This window comes from Penicillium roqueforti (assembly GCF_015533775.1).
Source record: "Penicillium roqueforti strain LCP96 04111 chromosome Unknown scaffold_02, whole genome shotgun sequence".
NCBI lineage: Eukaryota > Fungi > Ascomycota > Eurotiomycetes > Eurotiales > Aspergillaceae > Penicillium > Penicillium roqueforti.
The window spans coordinates 1,225,492-1,250,432 of NW_024067566.1; the positions used below are offsets into that span (position 1 = coordinate 1,225,492).

General features: G+C 50.5%; 7 protein-coding genes across 7 annotated transcripts; 3 read left to right on the forward strand and 4 right to left on the reverse strand.

Annotated features, from left to right (window-relative positions):
- Positions 1-1,017: 1,017 nt before the first annotated feature.
- Positions 1,018-2,657, forward strand: LCP9604111_1939 (putative DNA repair protein (Rad57); the record flags this gene model as incomplete). The annotated part of the gene is made up of 2 exons (XM_039069360.1): positions 1,018-1,415; positions 1,487-2,657. 2 exons carry the CDS (start codon positions 1,018-1,020, stop codon positions 2,655-2,657), a joined length of 1,569 nt encoding a protein of 522 aa, XP_038932066.1.
- Positions 2,658-3,521: 864 nt separating this feature from the next.
- Positions 3,522-4,984, reverse strand: LCP9604111_1940 (oleate delta-12 desaturase odeA; the record flags this gene model as incomplete). The annotated part of the gene is made up of 2 exons (XM_039069362.1): positions 3,522-3,937; positions 3,991-4,984. The coding sequence occupies 2 exons, from the start codon at positions 4,982-4,984 to the stop codon at positions 3,522-3,524; spliced, it is 1,410 nt and encodes a 469-aa protein (XP_038932067.1).
- A 1,909-nt stretch (positions 4,985-6,893) lies between these two features.
- LCP9604111_1941 (putative TMEM1 family protein) lies at positions 6,894-11,357 on the reverse strand (the record flags this gene model as incomplete). Its single annotated transcript, XM_039069363.1, has 4 exons — positions 6,894-7,535; positions 7,586-8,662; positions 8,713-11,264; positions 11,324-11,357. The coding sequence occupies 4 exons, from the start codon at positions 11,355-11,357 to the stop codon at positions 6,894-6,896; spliced, it is 4,305 nt and encodes a 1,434-aa protein (XP_038932068.1).
- A 356-nt stretch (positions 11,358-11,713) lies between these two features.
- LCP9604111_1942 (wax synthase family protein) lies at positions 11,714-13,030 on the reverse strand (the record flags this gene model as incomplete). Its single annotated transcript, XM_039069364.1, has 2 exons — positions 11,714-12,215; positions 12,279-13,030. The coding sequence occupies 2 exons, from the start codon at positions 13,028-13,030 to the stop codon at positions 11,714-11,716; spliced, it is 1,254 nt and encodes a 417-aa protein (XP_038932069.1).
- Positions 13,031-14,639: 1,609 nt separating this feature from the next.
- On the forward strand, positions 14,640-15,992 carry LCP9604111_1943 (aspartate aminotransferase family protein; the record flags this gene model as incomplete). The annotated part of the gene is made up of 2 exons (XM_039069365.1): positions 14,640-14,827; positions 14,882-15,992. 2 exons carry the CDS (start codon positions 14,640-14,642, stop codon positions 15,990-15,992), a joined length of 1,299 nt encoding a protein of 432 aa, XP_038932070.1.
- A 391-nt stretch (positions 15,993-16,383) lies between these two features.
- On the reverse strand, positions 16,384-20,638 carry LCP9604111_1944 (putative membrane-tethered transcription factor (SPT23); the record flags this gene model as incomplete). Its single annotated transcript, XM_039069366.1, has 3 exons — positions 16,384-16,515; positions 16,582-19,986; positions 20,036-20,638. The coding sequence occupies 3 exons, from the start codon at positions 20,636-20,638 to the stop codon at positions 16,384-16,386; spliced, it is 4,140 nt and encodes a 1,379-aa protein (XP_038932071.1).
- A 2,779-nt stretch (positions 20,639-23,417) lies between these two features.
- On the forward strand, positions 23,418-24,866 carry LCP9604111_1945 (AA9 family lytic polysaccharide monooxygenase; the record flags this gene model as incomplete). The annotated part of the gene is made up of 1 exon (XM_039069367.1): positions 23,418-24,866. One exon carries the CDS (start codon positions 23,418-23,420, stop codon positions 24,864-24,866), a length of 1,449 nt encoding a protein of 482 aa, XP_038932072.1.
- Between the last annotated feature and the right edge of the window lie 75 nt (positions 24,867-24,941).

Genomic DNA, 24,941 nt, shown 5'->3' on the forward strand with positions numbered 1-24,941 from the left:
GGCGATCAGCTGGGAAACCTTACATATGTACGGGGTTAGTTTGAACTTTGAGGCTGACATCAGAATATTGAGGCGGAAATGAACAACAACTACTAGTTCTACTTTAGGTATGGGGATGAGTCCGTTGGAGTGATATCATTCGAACCTCTGCTAAGCCTCAAGGACTATTACAATCAAGGCATTGCTTTGTATGCCTAAAAATAATCTTACTGCATGTGCCTTTTCTTGCTGTTGAGCATCCATGTAGGCCTCGTTTGCCTTGTTGCCTTAAAGCTCTGAGGCTCTATCTAGCATAACTAGCGTTATGCCTGCTATTTTAGAGAACTATGGGTTCTTCTGCTCTCTGTCTTTGGTTTTCCTTGTGAGGCCTAGTTTACCTCGCCCCTATTCAAAGCTAGTAGGGTCAAAAAGAGACAATATTCCATAGATTAACCCAACTGTCATCTTGAAGTAGTCAAGCAAAAACAAACTGTGTGTTAACAATCGCAAGGTCCTTAACATATACGATGTTCAGTGGACTGTTTCACAAGTTGGATCTATTCTTGACTTTCCAACACAACAACATTCAATCCCTAGATCACAACTCCTGAAAACTTCTTAACACCAACATGAAAAGTCCTCCAGCATAGTCCGCCCATACAACAGGCGGTATAATTCTGCCGAAAAGTGAGGTTATATTGAACTTTAAGGATGTCCCTTCGCCCTTCGGGGCATATGGTCAAATGAAAATATACAGAGAAGATTAGCATGGCCCCTGCACTAAGGATGACACGCTCAATCAAAGAGAAGCTACCTATTTTTTTTTCTTTTACAGGTCCTTTTTGAGGTTATACGGGTGTGGGTCTTTATGATGACATATAATTGGTCCTACGCTTTTAGGAAGTCACGTGGTATATAGTATCCACGTCGAAGGTTCGAATCGACCAATGGTAGAATATTATTATTCCCCGCTGTGATTGGCTTAGGCCTTAACAGTCTAGAGTCGCAACATCAACTCCCATATCGGCTGCGCTTCCTATGGATCTTCTATTAGTCTTACCTGGATTTGAAACAAAGCACTTCGCACATATCCTACCTCCCCTGGAGCGAGCTAAAGTCACCACCGTCGACGTCATCACTCTTGACTCACTCGAGATCGCGAAACGTGCCCGTGTACCTCCCGCAGATGTTCGCCGGCTCTCCTCCTCTATTGTCGAGGCATTGCATACCGATATTGGCTTTGAAAAGCCACATACAAACACAGGGACCAGCGATGAGCCTAGCTCTAGTATAAACCCTGATGCGGCGAGGACACTCAGCTCCTCGACGAAACGCGCGTTGCAATGGAACACTATAAGCACCCTTGACCCCACGATGGATGCACTGCTAGGAGGCGGGATTCCAACGGGGTATGTCACAGAAATTACAGGCGAGAGGTATGTTGCAGGTGCTCATCCATGTCTTATAAGGACAGGCAGGTCAATCTGACATGTGGATCGATGTCCAGTGGAAGCGGCAAGACCCAGTTCCTTCTCAGCCTATGTCTAGCCGTCCAGCTACCCAAACCACAGGGGCTACGACGGCGTGCCATGTACATATCGACAGAACATCCATTATCTACGCCCCGACTTTCACAGCTCCTAGAATGCCATCCTGTCCTCTCAGCACTCCCGGCCGAGCAGGCGCCCTCGCTACAGAATATACTGTCCGTCAACGCCATGGACCTGGAGATGCAAGATCATATCTTGAATTTCCAACTTCCCGTCGCGATCGAACGTTATGACATCGGCCTAGTCATCATCGATTCAATAACATCCAATTACCGCGCTGAACACGAATCGAACAGCATGCAAGCCCTCGCCAAGCGATCAACCGAGCTCGCAAAACTAGGCCATCTACTGCGCAATCTCGCCGTAAAGGAAGACGTCGCTATCGTGCTCTCGAACCAAGTCTACGACCGTTTCGAGCCTATAAAAAGCAGCCAGTCAACCCCACGCGCAGGGTTTCCATCCATACCAAGTCAAACGGCAGGACGTGGATCCGGCCCTGCCTCCCCCTTCCCGAAGTCTCGCACTGAACAGCTAGCTACTGGAAATAGCCAGCAGCCGCCATCCTCTACCCCTGCTATTTCCTCATCGCCATATCACGCACCACATGATAAATACTTCGACGGCTCGTACCTGATTGCTCCTCGAGCACACAGTAGCTTGTTGAACGTCGCTCACCAGGAGCGCTTCCACTCTGGCTGGGGAGATGGCGCATACCCGGAGACTGGACCACTGAAGAATCCAGCCCTAGGACTCGTCTGGTCAACGCAGATCGCCTGTCGAATCGCACTGAAAAAGGAAGAGTCTTTCACTGTAGGCGTTTCTATGGGTGACGATGCATCCACACAGGAATCTCAATTCCAAGATGGAGTCAATGGCAACACCTCTCGAGACCCGGACTCATTAGCAATGCCTGCTCCCTATCGCAAGAACCAAATCTCTAATTCGCAGAACTACCAGCCCAACCCAGGCTCTGAATCCACCACACGGAGGACTATGAAACTTGTGTTCTCACCATGGACGGCAGGGCCGAAGGATACACCGAGAAAGGGCCAACCGAATAGAAGAAATGGCGAGGTAGAGTTTGAAATCTGGAAAGGTGGCGTGAGAAGTACGTGTCGTGGTGAATGATGCATATACTATAAACGACTCCATTCGTGCCCAAAGCCCAAAGCTCCAGTGCGTCTTGGAAAGGCTCGACTGTAATTTACTCCAGATACTAGTTTGATATACTATGTTGGTATGTCCTCGTATTGGAATAAGCAGTACACCTCTGTAGTACGGCGGTTTGGCCGAGTGGCACGGGTTGAATCCTGTTGCCGGCTCGAAATATCTACCAATCAACTGTCCTACCATAACTTCTATTTTGCTAAACTTCTCTTAGTTTAATTCGGAGATGCCGAATATGTATCTAGAATATACCGAGCAAAGAAGAGAGAGTTAAAATATCAAGGTGGAATATCGCTGTAGATGACCTTCTAATTCTCATGAATCATACCACTTGACCATTGGCTCTAGTCTTTTTGTATGCAAAGAAGAAAGTGAAAAAGGATGAAAACGCTTCAAATTAACCACAATCATATATATGGACGTCTCTCTAAATTAACACATCTCTTTCTCCCCTTTTCAGGTTCCTTTCGTCTCCCCCCCAACATCCTCCGACATGCTCAAACCCTCACCGCAGAAACAAGATAATGGATCTAAGGATCAAAGGCAAAGAGATATAATGTGAAGACCCGAGACCACAACGACAATCACAAGAGAAGAATCATGAGCGTCTCAAAAAGAGAAAAAAAGAAAAGCATCAAATTTGACTTATGACTTCCGCCCAACTTCTCAAGAAAAAAATCGTATTGACCTTGTGTATATCCATCCGAAAGTATACACAGTATACAAATAAAACAAAGCTCAAATCAAGTCAGAACAATGCAAGAGGGGAGAAAAAGAAACATCATCAGAACCGAACAAAAGGCATTCAAGGCATCAAGGCAACATCTATTGAGCCTTGGCCACCATCTTGGAAGGAGGAATGCCGATGCCGTTGCTGTTACGGTAGAACATGACACCCTTGCTCTCGCCAACGGCACCCTCGGTGGGCTCAACCCAGTGGCAGACACGGGCGGCGGTCCACATGGCCTTGAAGAAACCAGTCCAGCCGGTGTGAGCCTCAGTGCGGTAGTGGTCGCCCATGACGCCCTTGATGGCATCGCTGGCCTCGTCGGCGTTGTAGAAGGGGATGTTGCTGACATAGTGGTGCAGCACGTGGGTCTCGATGATACCGTGGAAGATGTGGCGGCCGACGAAGCCGAAGTCGCGGTCGATGGTAGCGGCAGCGCCGCGGGCGAAGTTCCACACTTCAGGCTGGTAGTGAGGGAGAGTGGGGTCGGTGTGCTGAAGGAATGTAATGGCAACTGAAAATATTGTTAGCAAAAGGGATCCGAGAGAACCGAGATTTGAAACTTACCGAGCCAGTGGTTCACCCACAAGTACGGGAGACCGTACCAGACCAACAGGTTCAACCAGCCGAACTTGGAGCCGATGAAGTACAAGGCAGTGCCCGTAAGGACAAGACCCAAGTCACTCAGGACAATCAGCTTGGCGTCCTTGGCCTCGTACAGAGGGCTGGAGGGGCTGAAGTGGTTGACACCGCCGCCCCAGCCGTTGTACTTGCCCACACCGCGGCCCTCGGGCTGGCGGGCGTGGTTGTTGTGGCCGGTAACGTTGTTGAGCAGGTACAGAGGCCAGCCGAAGAGCTGCTGGGCCAGAAGGTTGGCGGCAGTCAAGATGGGAGTCTCCTCGCAAAGCTCACCGAGCTCGTGCAGGGTCTTGCCGACGCGGGTAGCGTACTGCTCACGGGTCTTGGGCACGAAGACCATGTCGCGAGCCAGGTTACCAGTGGCCTTGTGGTGCTTGCCGTGGGAGATCTTCCAGGAAAAGTAGGGCACAAGCAGGAGGGAGTGGCAGATCCAGCCAACAGTGTCGTTCAGAACCTTGGAGGGAGAGAAGGCCTGGTGACCGCACTCGTGAGCCAGAACCCAGACGCCGGTGCCGAAAAGACCCTGTACGATGGTGTACAAGGTCCAGAGGGCCACGCGGGCTGGCATGAAGGGGACCGTCTCGGGGGTGACATAGTTGTGGAAGAGATAAAAGACGGAGGCAAGGATGGCCAGATCCCGGAAGACATAGTACAAACTTGTGGCGGCGGAGCGGTGGAAGCAGTGAGCGGGAATGGCATCGCGGATCTGCTTGATGGTGTAGTCTGGGATCTTGAACTCGTTACCGTAGGTATCGATCATCTTGCTGACCTCCTGCTCCGAAGCCATGGAAGAAAGGGAGGTAGAGGAGGGGGACTGGCGAGGGCTGTCAAAGGGCGAGGCCGAAACAGAGCTGGTTGTTGAGGACTCTGTAGCGGGGTTGCGATTGAGCGCAACGCGCTTGGGGATTGCGGTCGACGACATGTTGGATGAGGTTGACAGTGTTCAACTCCGAAGTCACGATGGGTATACTCCCAATGTGTCCCTACTGAAATGAAACAAAGGACCGGGGTTTCAAGACAAGGGATCTGAGATTGGATTAGTTGAGATTCGTCAAGTTGAGGGCCTGGGGTTTACTCACGATATTTTGAGTTTGGGGGAGTGTAGTCGCACTAGGGACAGAGGTTGAAGCAGATCCAAGCAAGTGCCCCGTTTTGAAAGAGAGCCAACGAGAAAGCAGGCAATTGACTAGCAGGGAAGAAAAGAAAGACACGGGAGAAGAGAAGGGATAGCTCTCTCTTTCAAAGAGAAACAGAAAAAGCGAAGGGGAGAAATCGAAAAAAATAAAAGCGCATGGAACCGTGGGGAGGTAATTTGCATACCGCCACTCTCTGTGGAAGGCCAATCCAACCGTATTGCGTTTTGAAAAATACACCCCATCTCCACTCCCTTCGCCCTCGACAGCTGAGTTTTAACGCGAACTGGCCAGAAGAGTAAGAATAGGGCTGATCTTGTCTTGTCTGTCTATTCACATGCCGATTCCATTACTATGTATGTATGTATGTTGTACTCCATCTTCTTACTTCGATGCGCTTTCTACTCTGTGTGTTCTTCATAGCCACCGCCTTTCCACCAGATCCCGTTCGCCCCAACGCTTTCGTTATTCGCTGATGTGATCTAGACTTCCCCGGTGATTGTACCTCTTTCACATGCCGGCAATACGTTGAAATCCCCAACTATATGTGGGCAGATCGGACCAACGTGCCTCGGTGTTTGCTGGGGGTTTGCTAGGGGTTTGCTGTACATTGGTTTAGGAACCTCCCATCGAATCCGAGCTCCCACCGAATCCGAGATGCACTATCACATACGGAGTATATTGTACGAAGTACTCCGTATGGGGTAGCAATTGGTTTTGCTTTTTGCAACTATTGAAATGCAATATCCAGCCCCTGAACCCCCTACAATATAGGACAGACATGAGTGACTGTCTCTTCTGTGCTCCGTAAGCCCGCATGTACGGAGTAAGCCCCCATCAGAGCTGGAGATGGACTCGGCAGTGGCATGCGCAAGGGACATGTGATCCACTTTGGGTTTTCGGGTGTCCGGGTATAATCCGGCGATGGGCTATTATCTGTTCTGTTCTGTTCAGATCAATCCAGTCTGGAAGGAAGAATAGAATACTAATCTCAAGAAGCTAGCTATAAATCATAAATCTATAAATACTGTGTCTACAAATAAGCATATCCACGTTAAAGTAGAGTGCAAAATACGCCCTCGATACCCTCGATACATACTCCGTTATATACAAATCGCCTCTTGTTGGGACCCTTCGGGTTTTGTTGGGGCCCCACTCCCCCTTTTTGAAAAATACGCAAACGTTAATTTTTACTTTCCGATGTTTAATTCTTTAGCCCCTGGGGCCATCACCCGTGGACACCACCTTGCCACCTTAGATAAGATCTGATCGGGCGGGGACCGAGGCGCCGATCTCGGACTTTTGTATATTCCAGAAGTGACGGCCTTTCTTCTGTATGAGTTATTTCTATAGTTTATCAAAAACTAACTCTTCAATCGGTATCCAGCTTACTCAAGAGGGTACAAGAAGCCATAAATGGGCCTGCAACCCCGTAGAAGCGACCTAAAAGAACATCGAGTTCAGCTAGAGATTAGGCTAATCCAGATTAGGCCACACTAGTCTGTATCGGGTCAAGGGCCAACGGAAGCAAGCCACTAGAATATATTACCGAGGATAGCAATGGAGTACGGAGTACGATTGAAGATTTCCCAGAAGAATAATGGATTCATGAATCGTAGATCTAAATACAAACAAGTACCTCAGCTAGCTCATATACGACTCATTATACATATAGTTACCCACATACCCCGCACAGACCTAACGAACCTCCTCCGTCCGTCGCTCCGAATCCACAAGCCAAGATCCCCCACCAGCAGCGTGATTACCGCCAGCGGCACTAAGACTCACGGTCGTCTTCTTCAAATCTGGGAGTACAAGAACCGTCTCACTATGGTTACGGTAGTCAATCTCACAAGGGATCGAGCGACGAGCCGGCGCCATGGAACCAGCCGGATCGGCCGCTGTCGGGAGCTGCGGAGCGGATGGCAGGAACGTACGGATCTCAATAGCCGGGAGAAGGAGATGGCCTGGTTTCTGAGGGAGGAGTAGAACCGTGAAGCGTTTGGTTTCGCCGTCACGCGCGAGGAAATTGCCCCGCCGCCGGCCACCTATTTGCCACAAGTCTGGATTGCCGTGCACCTCGTAGGAGCATTCGAGGGGTTGGTCGGCGTTCCCGCGGGTCGCGGGGGAACACCAGCGGCGCGTGTGGCGGAGACATAGCTCGGCGGTGATCATCTGGCCGACGGCGGCGTGGGCGGAGGGCCCCGGATCGGTGGTGGCTTTGGGCTGGAGCTGGAGGTCGGCTGTGTGCACGACTGGGATCTCGGGGACGTCGACGGGGATGATGATGCGGCGAGTCGGGATCGTGGGTTGTGCGGGGAGCTGGATGGTGGAGTTATTCTGTTTCATATGTGAGTAACCTCGCTCGAAACACTCGGGTTGGTTCTTACCTTGTGCCATTCCTTGAGCCACTGTCGCACATCCTCGCCGGGTGATTTCAAAGCTCCAAGCAGATCGTCCCATCGCACAGTCTGATAGGGCAGCATGTTTACCTCCCTAATCAGCCCAATGGCTTCCATGTCATTCGTGGACAGCTGTGCGCGGAAACTGCTGACAATGTGCGATGTAAGCAGCGATGCGTACTGGCAGAATGGACTGGAGTTGATAGAAGCTGAGAATTGCTTTTCGACTGCGTCGAGACACTCATCGTCGATACATGTGAAGTCAACGCTCAGTTGTAGGCTACGCGGTGTTGATGCGATTGTGTTGCCTTCATTATGGCGGATTTTGTAAAGAAGAGACGCGGGCTGCTTGGGGAAGACATCAAGGGCAACGGGGCCGGTGATGCTGCTTTCCACATCGTAAATGTCTGAGCTAGGTAGACTGCAGTTCATGATACGAAGCGGGATCAGCATGGCCGGGCTAATGGTGAAGCGTGAGAATAGTATTTCGTCCTTGAAAATGTCCTGCACGTTGACCGATATAGGTAGCGTGGAAACGACATTAAATGACGCCGAGGAAGCGAATCGGCCTTGCTCGGTCTCATAACCAATCTCTGCTCGCGCGGAGAGGGTCGAAAACGCCTCCTCCACAGTGTAGGGGATACGCAGTCGAACGAATGACTGCGCGGGAAATTCCGCGAATTCGATAATGCCCGACTCGTGGTTGGCATCCACCTCGAGCGTGCCCTCCACAACCTCCGTCTCTGCAAGGCGAAGCCGTAGGCCTGCAGTACCCGGCCGGACACGGATCGTGCCACTCTTGATATCGTTGCGTCCGCTGTGGAGTTCCAGCTCCAACGTCCGCATGGCCTGGAGGTTAATGATATGCGGTGACACGATCTTCGCCCGTAGGGCTTCGGCCGGAGGGTAACAATAGATATAAGGCTGGTTGTCGGTTTCCTCCGAATCTTCCGTTTCTCGGAAGCCAACTGGAAGGGTGGAGTCTTGCCCGCCGTTGAAGTTAAAGACAAGATTGCCAGCCCTCATCTCGAGACGGTCAATGAAATACTTGCCTTGAAGTGTAGTCTGCGTAAAAGTTAGTTACTTGTAGCGAAAGTTATCCTACGAGTGCTTACCGAGCAGTCAATCAAAAGCTGTGTTGTTGATGATTTCACCACGAACTTGGCTGAGCTCTCGATCCAATGCTCAGAATTCTGAGAGCTGTTAGCGCTGACCAGCCGAACCTTGAGATTGTCAATCTCGATCTGCTGACCCAAGAGGAATCGCAAAGACAGTTGGATCTGGAATCCATCCTTGTCGTCGTACAGTCGAATAGCTGGGTCGACACGGAGTTCGCCAAAGAAGTCCGTCAAGGAAGCAGGGATATCCTTTTGAAGAGCACCAGACGCTTCAAACAAATCATGGACATGTCCTTCTAACATCTCTTGTTCAGTAGATGGAATCGTGCCAGCCACGGACTTTTGCCTGACTGACAATTGCGCCTGCGCATATGTAGCAAATTTAGAAAGCAACCGTATCATCATCCGGACATAGTCCTCGTTCCGTTTGAGCTCCTTCAAGCACCGCGCGTGGAGTTCTAACATGCTTCCTTCCAGAATAATCCAGTACTTAGAGCCGTAGAAGGGAGCCATCCGATGGAAATAGGAAGCAGCAGACTCGTAGTCTTTCCGGCGGTATCGTATGATAGCGATTTCAGCCAGGGCCTGTTCGACGGAGTTGACACGGTTGGCTGCCATATGATGGCGGATCAAACGGTCTGTGAGCTCTTCATAGAGAAACAGGAAGGCGTCTTGCGACTTTAATGCGGCCTTGAGGCCAGAAAGATGAATGCCCGCAAGCGACGATTCCTTCTTCTTGGGGGTCTGTGACTCTTCAGTGTCATCGCCATCCAACGAAATCTCCGCGAGTTCACTTGCCCCAGAACGATAGCGATCATCAAAGAGAAGACCGAGGTTGTTCCAGTTTTCAGACCAGCCCCGTCTGCGAGCAATCTCCTCGAGAGATCGCCGAGCCAGAAGAAGCAATTCCGCCCTCCCGGATGAGAGCTGTTCAGAACCAGTCTTCAGTGTGAGAATAGGCGCGGTCTTGGGGTGTTCCATAGTCGACCGCCGCTGAAGCAAACCCACACTATCGGAGATATCCTGGGTCACTGGCCGGCCAGGTTGGGCACCAGGTGATCCTATGAGGGAACTAGAGCGGCGAGGCACATTGGTACGGGAATCTGCCACCGTGGCAGCAGCGGCTTCGGTCGATTGCGTAACGGCATGCAGGGAGGATTCGGGGAGCATGAGGGTCGGAGTAGAGGTTTGACTCAGGATCTGGAAAGCTGCCGAGAATGCCCACGTGGAGACTAGATTGTTGATAATATCTGCCTTGTCATCATGAACTACCTCCGCCAGACCGCATTCGAGATCATAGCGGAGGGTACGTGCAGCTAAACTGATCAATTCCGTTGCTCTTGCGCAAATCTCAGCTAGCAGAATAAGATTTTCGGGCTTCTTGCCTGATTTCGCCGCGTTACCCCCTGCCGCAGGTTCGCTGCCGGCCAGTGATGGAGCTCTCGCGGCTCGGAGTAGTAGAGTCAGTTGACGAGAGAAGATGTATGTACGGAAATCGAAGATTGAGATATCGCTGGCCAAAATCATTTCTCGGTATGACATCTTGTTGGCGTTAAATGGGAAATCCCCCGGTTGAAGCTCTGAAAAGAGAGCCGCTTCATCTTCAACGCCGTCGCTGTCATCGGAAGCTTCGGTCTCTAACGCTTTTTTGGCCCTCTCGGTCCAGCTTTTACTGGTGACCGAGAGTGCGCCACTGTGTTGATCATTACTCCCATCGAGCTGGTCTCGAATAGCCGCATCCAAGCCAACAGCTAGCTCATCGTATCCTGCCAACGCATCTTCAAACAGGCCCACATTCTCGAACCCCCTAGCCAGACCTTCCTTAAGGATGAAGAACGTGCAGAAGTTCCAGCCAGGCAAACTGCGCTGAGAGTCTTTCTCCTTTATATCCTCCTCATACTGCGCCACACGCAGATCAAACGAAGCTAGAATCCCGTTCTTCATTTTATCAATCAAATCCTCCAACTGCTCGGCTAATTCAGGGGATTTGGTCCCCGGCTTCGGAAGACGCAGTTGGGCCACACGGTCCACGGCAGACTTGGACGACCCATTGAAATCAGCCTTCGCCTTTTCCAGCACTGTAGTTGATCCACGGCCCCATTTGGAGGTAGTGGCCGCCCTGTCCGCGGCATCACCGTCCGGTTCCACGTGCAGGATAAGCCACTCGAACGCATCGTGCTTTTCCTGACTAGTAGTTGCGGGCTGCGAGCTCTGGGAAGATGCGTTGGCCTTGATCCATTCGCGAAGGTTCCGTCGGGCTGTCGCCTTGTAGGTTTCGTTGTCGTCGCATCGGAGGAGGTAAACTTTCAGGTATGGTGTCTGCCGTAGACCGGGGATCTGGTGTCTGCGATGGGCAACTGTGCCATGGACAGTGTCGCTCGATGATTCGCGCTCGTTTGATTCTTGCGCAGGTACGAAGCCGATGCGGAGCGACTCGATTGACCGCACGGGGCGGGTGGGCGATTTCCAGTGGAGGTTTTTTAGGGGGAGCTTTGCTTCGATCACGGGCTGAATGAGCGGGAACAAGCCCGACGGATCTGTGTATTCGACTGTATTGTACGGTCAGCGCAAGCGCAAGCTTCATTCGTCTCAAGCACCTTGGTCGTACCCGTTACATTGCTCGAAGCCTGCGAAGGGTCCATGATTTCCCGGGCGCGATACGGGAAGTGGCCAATTGACTTCAGGACATCTCAATATCCAAGGTGCATGGGAGATTTCATGCGTCTGGAGTTAAGGGGAAAGTCGCGGGGTGAGGGAGACATGCTGTCAACAGCGGCCACGCACGGCCTCGTTCTTTTCCATTTTAGTGCGCCATTTCAGTGCTGCTTTTAGATTTGGATCACAACTGGGCTTTTTATTGTTTTAATATTTTATTTAATTTAGAGACATATATAACTCTAGGTATGCACAAAATATAGGAATCTATATATTGTACTATATGTGACATATATCCAACAGAAAACTCCGTACCACCATGGCCCCGGATCTATACACGACCTCACACTTCAACCTCAAACACCTTCGCTAGCACGGCACCACCAACCAAAAGAATCCCTGCCTGTATAGGCAGTCCAATACGATCTGCCACAGAAAAAGGAACCAGAGCTTGGTTTTGTGGCCTCAGCATCTGTGGATAAAAGAACCCAGTTGATGTGACACCCAGCCATGCCATAGACCACGTTAGGCCAAGAGCCCTTTGCCACAGCGGTTTAGGGATTTTTTGACTTGGTCCACAAAAAGATTTCCAAAGTGCTTTGACGCTATCTTCGATCATGAGACCTAGAGGGGCCGTGATGAAGAATAACATGGCGCCGGATTCCTGCGCTGGGATTCCTTGGACAATATCAAGGACGAGATGCAGGCCGCCCGAACAGGAGAAAACAATCAAAACATTCATATACCGTGCTATCAACGACCTTCGGGTAAGACCTAATATGTCCCGAGTGATGAAGGCGCTGACAGATGTCAGGGGATTTTGCAACAATTGGTGCCAGAATTTCCTACAATATCGATGTGAGTATAATATCCCTTATCTTTATATAACTCGATGTGAATGAGCTTACCCCCAGAAGCCCCGTACTGTATCGGCATCCAGCGCTCTTCCGAACAACGGAGGGCAATTCGCAGGCGAATCGAGTCCAAGTCCTACGGCAATAATCGAAAAAACACGATGGTGGAAGTCGATAAGAATCCGGCTAACCACAAATCCAGCCGTGAGGTTTGAGATGATGCGTTCAATCCATTGTTCGGTTGTTATATCCCACTGAGGGACTGGCGGCAACATTCCACTTTTCTCTTGCTCCAATGCCTGTTGCAACGCAAGAGTAGCAAAGACATCCAGAGCTAGATATTGCCAAACAGCAATGGCTATCTGGCGAACCAAAAAGCAACCCCGAGGAGGCGTGTTCATACCACGTCGTTTATAATACGCTGGCTGTGGTGGGGCATTTTTTATTTGCCAGGGCGTGTTGATCCCACGAGGATCAGTGAAGAGCCGAGCTGCGGCGTAAATTTGAGCCACAAAGCCCTGGCCAGCTCCAGAAGACAAATCATTGCTATCTTTGGGGTTGATGAGTAGCAGGTTCAGGCATTGGAAGATGATGGTCACAAATAGGCGAGCGAGTTCACACCATACAAATCCCGGACCTAGCGCTGTGGCCACCGGTATAGCTCGATATACAATGAAGATAGAGCATGGAATCGACAGATACCGAAGAGCAGACTGCTTTGGTGTTGCGATTAGGAGGGCCACGGGTATAAGGCAATGGGCGGCATAGAGAAAGAGAATTTGCAGAATGTTGGAAGAGGTTGACATGGCCCGCTTATCCCCAAGCAAAAGGGGAAACGCCTTTGAACGAGTGTTGATGTTGCGAGAGATGTGATTTTCTCCAGAAAGGGGCGATCCTTTCTTATTCTTCGTAGGATCTGCAGAGAATCTCAATATTGAGCTGCGTGGGCCCTTTACGGCGAGCGATAAATACGGAGGCGACAAAATATATCCATCTTGTTTCAGATCGTGAAATTGATGCTCTTCTCAATAACTATTTGTATCTTGTTTCATACTTAGAATAATATAGCCAACTTAGGCGTATCATACCGTCACTACAGACTTTCCACGCCACTAATGTATAGATCGCATCTGCAAAGTATGTTACAGCACATGTCACGATCTATGAGATGATGATCGGTCAGGTTTTTTCCGTCCACACCACCAAACATAGGGCTTTCCCAGCCTACAAGGGTCTCGCATATTTTTACCACTTCCTCCACATAGTGATGCTTCCAAGCGTCGTCTAGAGTAGGCCAGGCAACTGCAAGTGTCCGACCAGGTACTCGAGTCATAAAGAGATAAGACCGGGTATTATCCTTAGTCTCGTGTATAACACGAGGGATCTTAAAGTAGGCTTCTGACCATGGACAAAAGCTAACGTAGTAGCCTCGGACGTTGCGCCTTCTTCAAGCGTCTTAACCTAACAAAATACATCATTGGCTATCGAAGAACGTTCTGCAACGTCATATACGAGGACGATCCTCGGGTTATCTGTAGGTAGTGGAACGGTCGGAGGTAGAGGGACAGGCGCGTTGGTTAGAGTATAGCTAAGATTATCGGTCGAGTCATACCAAGAAGAGACATCGGAAGGACCGCTCGAAGAATGGAGGATCAGGTCACCAATAAGCCATGTATTCTCATCTACCTGCTTGATAGACTCCCTAACAGGGTCTGCCATGGTCTTTGGGCTAGGGCAAATGGTATCAAATAACTTGTAAAATGGTGGATCACGACAGTTTGAGAAAAACAATAGATGGAAGACCGTAAATAGCTGGGGGGGGGGGGAGATAAATACGGGCGGAATGTAAACAAAGGGCCTTGCCGTATACATAGATACCTAGGCGGTACAAGGATAATATACCGTGGAGCTATGAGTGAGTTAATAGAACAGATGATGTTGGCTGTGGTAATGATAATATAGGGAAGTATTGGTAGATATGAAGTCCCATTCTGTTCAACTGTCCTAAAATTCTCATTGGGATATATCAAGCGCAGAAGTACCAAAATACTATGCCTTCAAAGCGATGCTAGTCGAGGTGAAAATGATCAAGCAGAATGAGGGCCAGAGTCGATAATAATAGTCGATGCTCGCCACGTTTTACCGCGCGGAATTGATAGCAAGAGCGCGACACGATCGTGTGCGGGAAAGAGGGACCGGGTATATGTTGTTTCGATCTCTGATAAGGGGATTCACTAGTATACCCCTCTCTTGGAGATTATAATCTCCAGACTGGTGATTTAGTAGACAACTTGTCTTATCAAAGTTTCTATAAATTGAAAGACGGCAAATTCCCGACATCAATATTCTCCGCTCATATCACAGTTATATAAACCGACATCCTAGGGAATTCCGAACAACTATCAATCCCCAAATATGGACACAGCTCTCAACGACGCCGTGGCTCGATTTATCGAGCGCCACCCTGAATCGCAACGCCTGCATAAGCTCTCACTCGAAAGCTTACCGGGAGGAAATACCCGCACTGTGCTGCACACAGCACCATACCCAGTGTTCATGCGCAAAGGCTCAGGCTCGGAATTGTGGGATGAAGATGGAAACAAGTAAATACATCGATCTGAGCCTCTAGAATGTGTAGACTAACACCAATTTCCCAGATATTATGACTTCGTCGGCGAGTTATCCGCCGGGCTATATGGACACTCTCACCCGACGCTGCAAAAGGTGTTGACAGATACCATTCAGAACGTCGGGCTGAGTCTGGGAGCGACGAATGTCTACGAGCAGCGATATGCCTCGTTGCTGTGTGAGAGGTTTGGACTTGAACGGATTCGATTCACAAACTCCGGAACAGAAGCGAATATACACTGTCTTGCTGCCGCTAGGAAATTCACCGGCCGGCGTAAGGTCATCGTCTTCCGCGGTGCCTATCATGGTAGCGTGCTGTTCTTTGGAGACGGTATCCCGGAAAACGACATCGACCAGGCTGATTGGGTACTACTGCAATACAATGATCCCGAGGGTGTCCGGGAAGCGTTTTCCCAGAACAATGACATTGCCGCCGTTCTCCTGGAGGGGATTCAGGGGTCTAGCGGGTACATTTCTGCATCCGACGAGTTCCTACGAACAATCCGCGAGGAGAGCGAGAAAGCGGGCGCGGTAATGATTCTGGATGAGGTGATGACATCTCGGCTGGCACCGGGAGGGCTGAAAGATGTGCTCGGGATTAAACCGGATCTTATCACTTTGGGCAAGTATCTGGGTGGAGGTCTGCCATTCGGGGCTTTCGGTGGCCGACGAGACATTATGGATGTTTACAACCCTCTCACGCCCGGGGCTTTGATGCACTCTGGCACATTCCAGAATAACACTCTGATGTTGCACGCTGGGTATGCGGGACTCTCTGAAGTGTATACGGCTGAAGTTGTTCAATCGCTCAATACTCAAGGCGATGACTTGCGTGAGCGCTTGCAGCGGGTCTTTGCTGGATCTAAGTTCTGCGTTACTGGGCGGGGTTCTCTTATGTGCGTTCATGCCACTAATACGGGAGTTCGCGCGGAGCAGATCACTTGTCGAGATGATTTTATTGGGGTTGAGGCTACGGATCTCAAGCAGCTGTTCTGGTTGGAACTGGTGAATGCAGGGTTCTGGGTGCAGAATCGAGGATCAATTACCTTGAACATCGCTATGACTACCACCGCTCTCGATGCGTTTGTTGAAGCCGTCGAGGAGTTTTGCAAGAGATATAAATCCTTGGTTATGGCTTAGTATATGTGTTATCACTACAGTGGGTTCAAAATATGGAGAAACTAGATGTTCGAAGAAGTATTTAGATGTGAATCTATATGAGAATGTGCAACACAATGCATTGCACATTAGACATAACACTGCATACCTGAGTGGCGAGTTTTCGATGTAACTGCAACAGCTCAGAGACAAAGGCCACGAGGTTCAAGATGGAAAAGTATATAAAAGCAAGGACAGTAAGACTCAATCGTGCGGATTCTACATAGATAGTCGTGCCGCGTCATTATGAACACAAATAAGAAAAAAACAGAAACCTGACAGTTAGTCCGTCATATAATAGGGAAGGTTCACTCGCTCAGGAACAACGCCATAGAAATATATGACCAGAGTAAAAAAGAAAAAAAAGGATGGCCTAAATGCCCACTTCCACAGCCGGCTGTGTATAGCGAGCTTTCGCAAATTCAAAGCAGTCCGTGACACCTTGCCAAATCCCGGGAACGTAGTTTCGGCTCCAGGCGCAAATAACGAGAATAAGAAGAGGGATCTGTAGAAATGGTGTTAGCTGAGTACTACTCAAGAAAAGAAGCCGGTGGACATGTTGGTTACTTACCCAGATGAAGTATAGGTTTCGGTCGCTGCCTAGACCCTTCATTCGTCGAGCCTGTTGCTCTCGGAGATGCTTTTGTTGCTCACGTGAGATCACATTGCGTCCAATTGTGATGTCTTTGATATCGTCATTCTCGACTTGAGCGAGAGAAGTTGAAGCTGAGGCCGAAGCGGCGGCCGCCGCAGCAGCACTGCTCTGGGCCTCGAAGTGTTGGTCGATAGCTGCCTCTGTTGCGGCACGGAGCAGACTCGACTTCTTCATGTCGGACTCATCGGTGGCATCGGGGTCCGGGAACAGCTCATCGTATGAAGGTGGCTGATTGGGATTGGGTGCAGAGGTGCCCTTCAAGTAATCCCACCAGCCATCCCGAGCAGCAGGCCGATGAGGGACAAGGTTGGTTATGCGGCGCATCATTCCTTGCCCTTGGTAGTCTTGGAGGGCGGGCATCGCGGGCATTGCGGGTATCGCAGGCATCGGAGGCATTGGAGGGAGAGCCGGGAGATTGGGGAAGGCATTAGCCACGCTCTGCTGGAATTGATTGATTTGAAGAGCCAGCTGGTCACGCCACGCCACAAGAGGTGCTGGTGGGGCGTAGCCTTGAGCATCTCCGGATGCGACGGTTTGTTCGTTATTATCCATAATTGGCGGACTAATATCTTGGTGCATACTAGACCGACGAGAAGAGCTGAATTGAAGAGGCTCCGAGTCGGAATCAGTAGTTTCCTCCTCATCATCGAAATCCTCTGAGTCATCAACAGCATGATCAAGAGATCCAGAGGCGGAAGACGCCTCCCACATCGAGCTAAGCGAGGCTGAGCTGCTTTGTCGGCGGCGCGATGTGAGGGACCCAACGCTGCGGGACCGGTAGTGACGAGATGGAAGCAATGCGGCTTGGTGCGCGGGAAGCGTGGTCGCTAGGTCCGCGGCAGTGAAGCCCCGTACGCTGCGAGTGTTGGGGTTGGCACCCGTCAGACGCAATCGGTGGACGATGTGGGCATGGCCATTGAGTGCGGCCAGATGCATTGGCGCATTGCCTGTGTTGTCTTGCACATCGGGATTTGCACCTCGAGCCAAAAGACCCGCCACAAATCTTGTCAGTCCTAACGATGCTGCGAAGTGAAGAAGGCTTTGGCCGGTCGTGCTACGAGCGTTATACCGCGGTGGCCGGGGACTGTCATCCAAGTCGATGAACTCCAAGTAGGTCAGCATCTTGGAGTCGAGATCGCCGAGCTTGCCTTGGTTTTCAAGGCCCGGTACTTGGCGTTGCTGACCCCCAGATGAGTTACCTTGCATTTCTGACTGCATATTGAAGAACGCGTTTGGATCGCTTCCCATGATTTGTTGGGCTGTGTGGAATGCATCCGCTTGGCTTCCCAATTTCTGACCAAGAATGTTCAGTGCCAAGCGATACATTTGAAGCTCACGATCATCCACATAGCGGAAGAACAGCTGCTGTTTGGGCATGAGGGGTTGAGACTGTTGGACTTGGCCAAATGTCGGGTGTTCATGTTTGAATACCACAGACACCAATCCCGGTTGGAGAGCGGGTGGGGTCAGGCAGTTGAGGCACTTGTCACCCCAAAATGTGGTTGTAGTTGCCAACGTGTCGCCGAAAACAACCTCCATGCCGGGATAAAATCCGCTGCCCAACAATGTAACCTCAGTACCTCCTGTGATAGAGCCCTCGGCTGGCACCAACTTGTGGATCACGGATGGCAATCGATTGAGAGTATTGTTGAGAGGAGGCCAAAGTTGGCTTGAGGTATTCGCACCAAGACCCATGGGAACATTTGAATCATGGAAGCCATTGCGATTCGAGCCACCTGGTGTCCCCGGACGACTGGGATGGGTGGAGTTGGGCGTTGATGCCACTGCTCCCCCGACCAGGGTATCCAAACTTTGTCGCTGAGCAGGTGTCGGGTTGAAGAATGGATTGTTATCATTGTTCTGGTTGGGAGTGGGAGGGCCATTTCCATATTGACCTGACATGGCGGACGGATTTACAAACGGCCGTTCAGTTGGTGAAGCGAACCCACGAGCAGCCGCAAGTTGCGCAGCGTTGTTCATGGCCGCTGCGGATGACTGAGGTGTCTCGAGTCGTGTCATAGTCAGTTCTGATGGAAGCCTTCCAGAGCTGCTATGTTTGCGTCGTTTGCTTTGTGGTCCTTGGAATTCAGATGGAGATGCTCCTCGAGACAAACTTCTAGACGCCTGAGGCACGTGCCCTCCGTTCGTTGAGCCCGGAGCCGCAAATGAACTGGGCGTAAGCTGATATTGCGAATTGAACCTTTGTTGAAGACCCTGTAGATCAGTTGGCGACTGAGGTGTACCGAAAGTATTTTGCCCGTTATCGGGGGTTTGACCTGAGGGAAACACTCCAGCTCCCGGTACTTGCGTCCCATCTGGGAGGGATGGCGAAGGGCCAGTCAGTGCAGGCGCAGATGGGGCCTGCGTCTTGTGGTCGTCCGTTATCATAATCGAATTTGTAATTGCCTGCGCCACCACGTTGTCCAAGTGATCCTTCACAGTGAAGATAACCTGGAATCCGAGCTTCTCATTTTGGTGTCGGCAATAGCATGCAATACGCATTGGCAGTTCCACTTGCATTGATCCTGGTGGGACCGACGATCTATCGCCGTAGCCACCGCTGGCATTCTTTGCGGGTTCGGTCCATTCCTTGATCTCGCTGGTGTTGAAGACGATCACACGCTTCTCTTCATCTTTTTGAAACAATTCATCTTCTTCGGGCTTCCTTTGCTTCTTCCGTGACGCACGTTTCCGTTCTCGCTGTATACATCCACTGCAGATTTTGACATCACCTCCGTCCAACGGACGTTCGTCATCCGAAGTTGTTTGATAGCGATCACCCCTTGTCCGTGCAAATGCCCGCTTGATCTTTTCTCTGTCTTGCATGGCACTTGTGCATACGAGACTTGTAAACAATTGAAGGGTATCGCGGGTAGGCTCGGTGGCAGGAGGAGCAAGGAATTTGAGTTTTGAGATGGTGTGAGAGGGAAGACGGAGTTTCTTGACGCCGGTAGGTAGCGGGGAGAGGGTCAATCGGATTGGAATTTGAGTCTCAACACGGGATTTGAGGGAAGTTGGATGCACAGTGAGAATAGGTTGTAGAGAGTGCGCATTATTTTGAGGTTGGGCTGGGGAGGAGGCGAAGTTGACAGGAAATTGGTATGATGTGGGCGAGGCGAAGTTCATGGCGGGTGATAACGAGGCGTGGAGAGGTGATTGGCGATTCATATTGATGCCTCCGAAGCTTTCTTCCAGAAGAGACGAAGGAGACTGTCCGCCCCATTGCGGAGCGGCTCTATCCATATCGTGAGGCATTGAGGTCGAGTATGGAGATTGGCCGTTGAGTCCAAAAGCGAAGAACGGAGACCCGGGAGCATGACCCTGGATTGTTAGCAACGCGACAAACAAGAATATTGTTCGAATGACTTACGGAAGGCACGGCATCAATGGATGGCAGCCCAGTGTGATTGCTCGAAGGACTCCAGAGCTGGGATTTCGCGCGCTTTTGGGGCCTCGGGAGTGAGCCATTGTCCGTCTTCAATGGACTAGGGCTACTCGCTGCACTTTCGAAATCGAAGGCTGCATCCATCGCCTTGTTACTGACTTCCAGATCAGGATCCATGGAGAAACCATCCATAGGAAAAGAAGGATCAATATTGAAGGGCGATTCCTCCTTGACTGACGATAATTCCGGGCGCATCCAATCCTCCGACGGGTAACTAGTAGAGACTAGAGGATTTTCACTATGCGTTGCGGAGTTCGTCGAAGCGACCGATGTTTGTCGTAGATGATTCCGTGGCGATTCGGAGGAAGAACTGCGACCCGAGTCATCTGGCGATTCGGCTGGCGAGTCCGCGGCAAGACTCGGCACTTGCCTCAGAGGATTTTGGTTTTGGTATGGCTTTGAAGGCCCCGAGGCGCCATTCGCACGGGATGTTGTGGCTCGAGCGAATAGGTCGTCAAAATCTCCCCCAGCATTCTCAGTTGACATCTCGAGTTGTGTGGGGTCCAAAAAGTCCATGTCGTCGTCCATGATGATAGGATCCAGGGCGGAGAATGAGGGCGAAAAGGGTGCCTGAGCTGATATCATGCTTCGTTTTTTTCCCCCGTCTTGATGCTTGTGAATCGTAGTCGATTTCAACCGCCCAACAGCCACCTTCACGACAATTGAATATGACGGGCGATTCGGTCGCTAAAAAAGGAATCTCGGAGACGGTAGAGATCCAAAGAGTATGACAATCAAGTCTTGTCGGAGTTTATACCAGGACCAGTCTCCGATACCATGGCCCTTGTTGAGAGAGATTCGAAGGTGGTCGGGGAAAGTCACTGCCTTGGGGTTATCTGGAGGAAAGGGGAGCGGGAAAACTGTGAACGCCGATCCAGGCCGGCAGAATCTCGACAAATGGAATCAACGATTCTGCTTGAATTTATATAGTCGTGATGATAGAAATTAAATGGTTATAGCAGTTGATTGAGACACAAATGATTCTATGTTCTCCACATACTTTCCAGCTCAAAGTAAAGCCCTAAATGGCATTTGTGCTTAAAATAGACACCTCAGGCCTCACAAAGCGGTGACCAATACAGTACGCACCATACGCCCACCCTTCCCGTATCTTCCATCGCTTTGATTTGCTGACCCTACTTCTCCCGTCTGACAGGGGTGTGAGGGGATCTGACTCTGGGTTCTAAGCTGTTCTACAGCATGCGGAACAGTAGTCCTTGAGATCTTGGAAGACTCTGTATGACAAAATAACTTCTTCTCGCTTTGTGATACACTTTCTCCCATTCCTCGGGCTGACCCTGGGGCCCAATAATTGGAACGAAAAAAGGACATGTGTACATGCATGACGACGACAACGTACCGGGATGCCAAGCGCACACAGACGCCATTCCTCGCAAAGGTAGAGATTGTGGCACCCAGTTATCGGCTGTGTCCTACCCTCGCTCTGTTAGAGTAACACACCTTGGTGGCCTGCAGGGCTAGCTATCGTTTTCTGTGTGTTGCTTATTGGATATCATATAAAGATGCTATGTAGGTGACACTATGATGCACTTATGCTTACGATCGGCGGAATCGCCATGCCAAGGGACCAATGAGCAATGCTGTGCTGGCATACAAAATATAATGGTGCCAAGCTCAGCAGCGTCTAGGGTTAGCGGGCTGCAGATTGTAGAGATTATGTATGTTTTGTATAGTAACTATGAACAAAATGTACATAAATAGTCCTGGCATCGCTTTGCTTAACCCTCCCACGACATGTAGTTCGAGACAACACGGGAAGATATAGTGTGAAATGAAATCTCAGTTATCTACTCTCTACTCCTAAAACATATATTTAGAATTAACACTAGCAGTAAATCAACTGAATCAGACTCACATTCCAGAATAATAAATCTTTACTTTTCATTTTTCCTCGAGCTAGGTCATGTTACGACTAGGTACCTTTTGTATGCAGTTGCTATACAAAAAATACATCGACTCTATAATTTGCTATTCAGCACCGACACTTCATGAGCTTGGCACAATCATCTTACGAGAGCCTCCATAGACAGTGGAGAATCTCTTCTTCTCCCACGTGTATAATGCGGACTGGTTCGATTATAAGGTCTTCATCAGCCAAAGATATCTGCCCTAGAGGCAAAGATCTACGGAGTAGTTCCTAGCGAGCAATCACACGGCTAAGACTGGCTAGATCTAATCGATCCTGCTAAGGATTCACGGTCGTTGAACTAATTTAAAGATGTTTCAACGAGATGAATTGGTCAAAAGTCTCAATCTATTTGATAATTTGCGAGGAACCAACTCCGGAATAATATGATTTCTATGTGGCTTGAACAATTTCACGATTTTGGCGCCTTTGCAATTTAGATCTGACAGAAGCGTTGAATATAGACCGTTCGAGATTTTCGTCGTGAACTCCTGGACCCTATTATGCAGGAGACGGACATGATGTGGAGCGTCTCGGAATAATTCTAAGCGCTGGGGTCTAGGGATCATATGTAGGGGTTCAAATGAAGCCTTCTGGATTTTTTAAAAAGCCGTTGAGGTTGGCCATTTATATAGGGAAATTTTCCAACTTACTCCGTGTTTCAACACCGTAGTCTATAGACAATCGACCTGTCCGAAGTCATTGTGGGATACCGAATTCTCCGGGTTTCCCCTGAAGCGGAATTAAACAAGGTCTATCTCTCCGAAACAGGAGAAAAACCCTTACAGGCTGGAAAGAGCGGAGATGTTATCACTTCAAGGGGTTCGATGAAACTTGGACTGTCACAGACAACCGCCCACGATCGACAGCCACCAAAGATATGAGACAATATCAAACGTCCCCTCCTTGATGATCCCAATGGAGTATAGCTCAACAAGGGTTATGCACTAGTGCAGCCGGCGGTTTACGGAGTAAAGTCCATGCTTCATCTATATGGCACATCCTAGATGTCTCGGTCGCTAATTCTCCACCTATAGGCACATCCACAAAGTGGAATCATTGTTCCCTGCTAGAAACTTCCGGACTTGATGATATCCGCTGCGATATGGATTTCTTGGCAACGGAGTGATGCCGCTTCTGTCGAATGGGAGCTATCATGTCAGGACCCTACATATATAAGGCCCTGGCATCCGGGCTACTGGATTTTTTTCTCATCCATCCTTTGCATTCCATTCATTTCAAGGTCTAGTACCATTCATTCGTTCTCTTTTTGGGTTGACTTCATTGACTGAAGTCCCCTTTTCATTCTTTTTCGCTCACCTTTGATACTTCGATCCTTCGATCTAAACGCTGTGCGTTTTATTCTACAACTTTTTCAAGATGTCTGTCTCAAAGATTGCGGGTCTCCTGCTTAGCTCGGCCGCCATGGTCGCTGGTCACGGTTTCGTGTCGGGTGCCGTTGTTGATGGCACTTACCACGGGGGCTTCATCGTCAATACATACAACTACATGACCGAGGTGCCTGCGAACATTGGATGGAGTGAAAAGGCCACCGACCTCGGCTACATCGACGGCTCTGGCTACACTGGCTCCGACATTATTTGCCACAAGGAAGCCACTCCGGGTGCGATCTCCGCCGAGGTCAAGGCCGGTGGCTCTGTCGAGCTGCAGTGGACTGACTGGCCCGAGAGCCACCACGGCCCGGTCATTACCTACATGGCTAACTGCAATGGCGACTGCTCCGTGGTCGACAAGACAACCCTCAAGTTTTTCAAGATCGCCGAGGCCGGTCTGATCGACGACACTAACGTCCCCGGTACATGGGCAAGTGACCAACTCATTGCTGCCAACAACAGCGCCACTGTGACTATCCCCAGCACCATCGCCGCTGGTAACTATGTTCTCCGTCACGAGATCATTGCCCTGCACTCCGCCGGCGATGCAAACGGCGCCCAAAACTACCCCCAGTGTATCAACCTGAAGGTCACCGGCGGCGGCAGCGACTCCCCTGACGGCGTCCTCGGCACAGCGCTCTACACGCCCACCGATCCCGGTATTTTGATCAGCATCTACAGCGCACTGGAGTCCTATGTGATCCCCGGCCCCGCTTTGTACACCGGCGCTTCATCCGGCTCTTCATCGACCTCCTCGACCACCGCCGCAGCCACTACCGAAGCCACTACCGCGTCTGCTACTGTTTCTACCACCGCGGCCCCCACCGTGGCTACTACCAGTGCCTCAACCGTGAGTGCCTCTCCTATCCAGAGCTCCTCTTCGCACCACCTCACCCGCACCCGCACCCGCACTGCCCGTCCTACGTACAGCCCTACTTTCTCGTCTGCTCCCACGTCTGCTGTCTCAACTTCCGCCCCTAGTGGGCCAGATTATGAGCCCACTGATGCTCCTTCCACCCTCATCGAGAATGCGACTGCCACCGCTTCCTCTGCTCCTCAGGTTACTGACGAGCCTGCTACACAGACCGCCAGCACCGCCGACAGCATCACCATCACCACCACCGCCGGTGGTCTGTCTGCCCAGAGCTCCGCAGCCGTCCTCGAGTCTAGCGCCACTTCCACTGTCACTGCCGAGGCTACTGCTACTGCTGCCCCTACCGCCGCAGCCACCACTTCCACCTCTAGCACCAGCTCTGGATCTTCTTCCTCCAGCTCCACCTCCAGCTCCGGATCTTCTTCCACTAGCTCCACCTCTACCTCCAACTCCTCGTACCTCAGCTCCCTGAGCGCCGAGAAGCTCCTCGAGGTCATCCGGTCGACCCTGAAGTGGCTTGTCTCTGACAAGAAGGTGCACGCCCGTGCTCTAGCTTACTAAAATATTCGCCCTACATGCTATAACTATTTATAGCTGTGTGATGTGAAACTTGTTACTGAACATCTGTGAAACTGG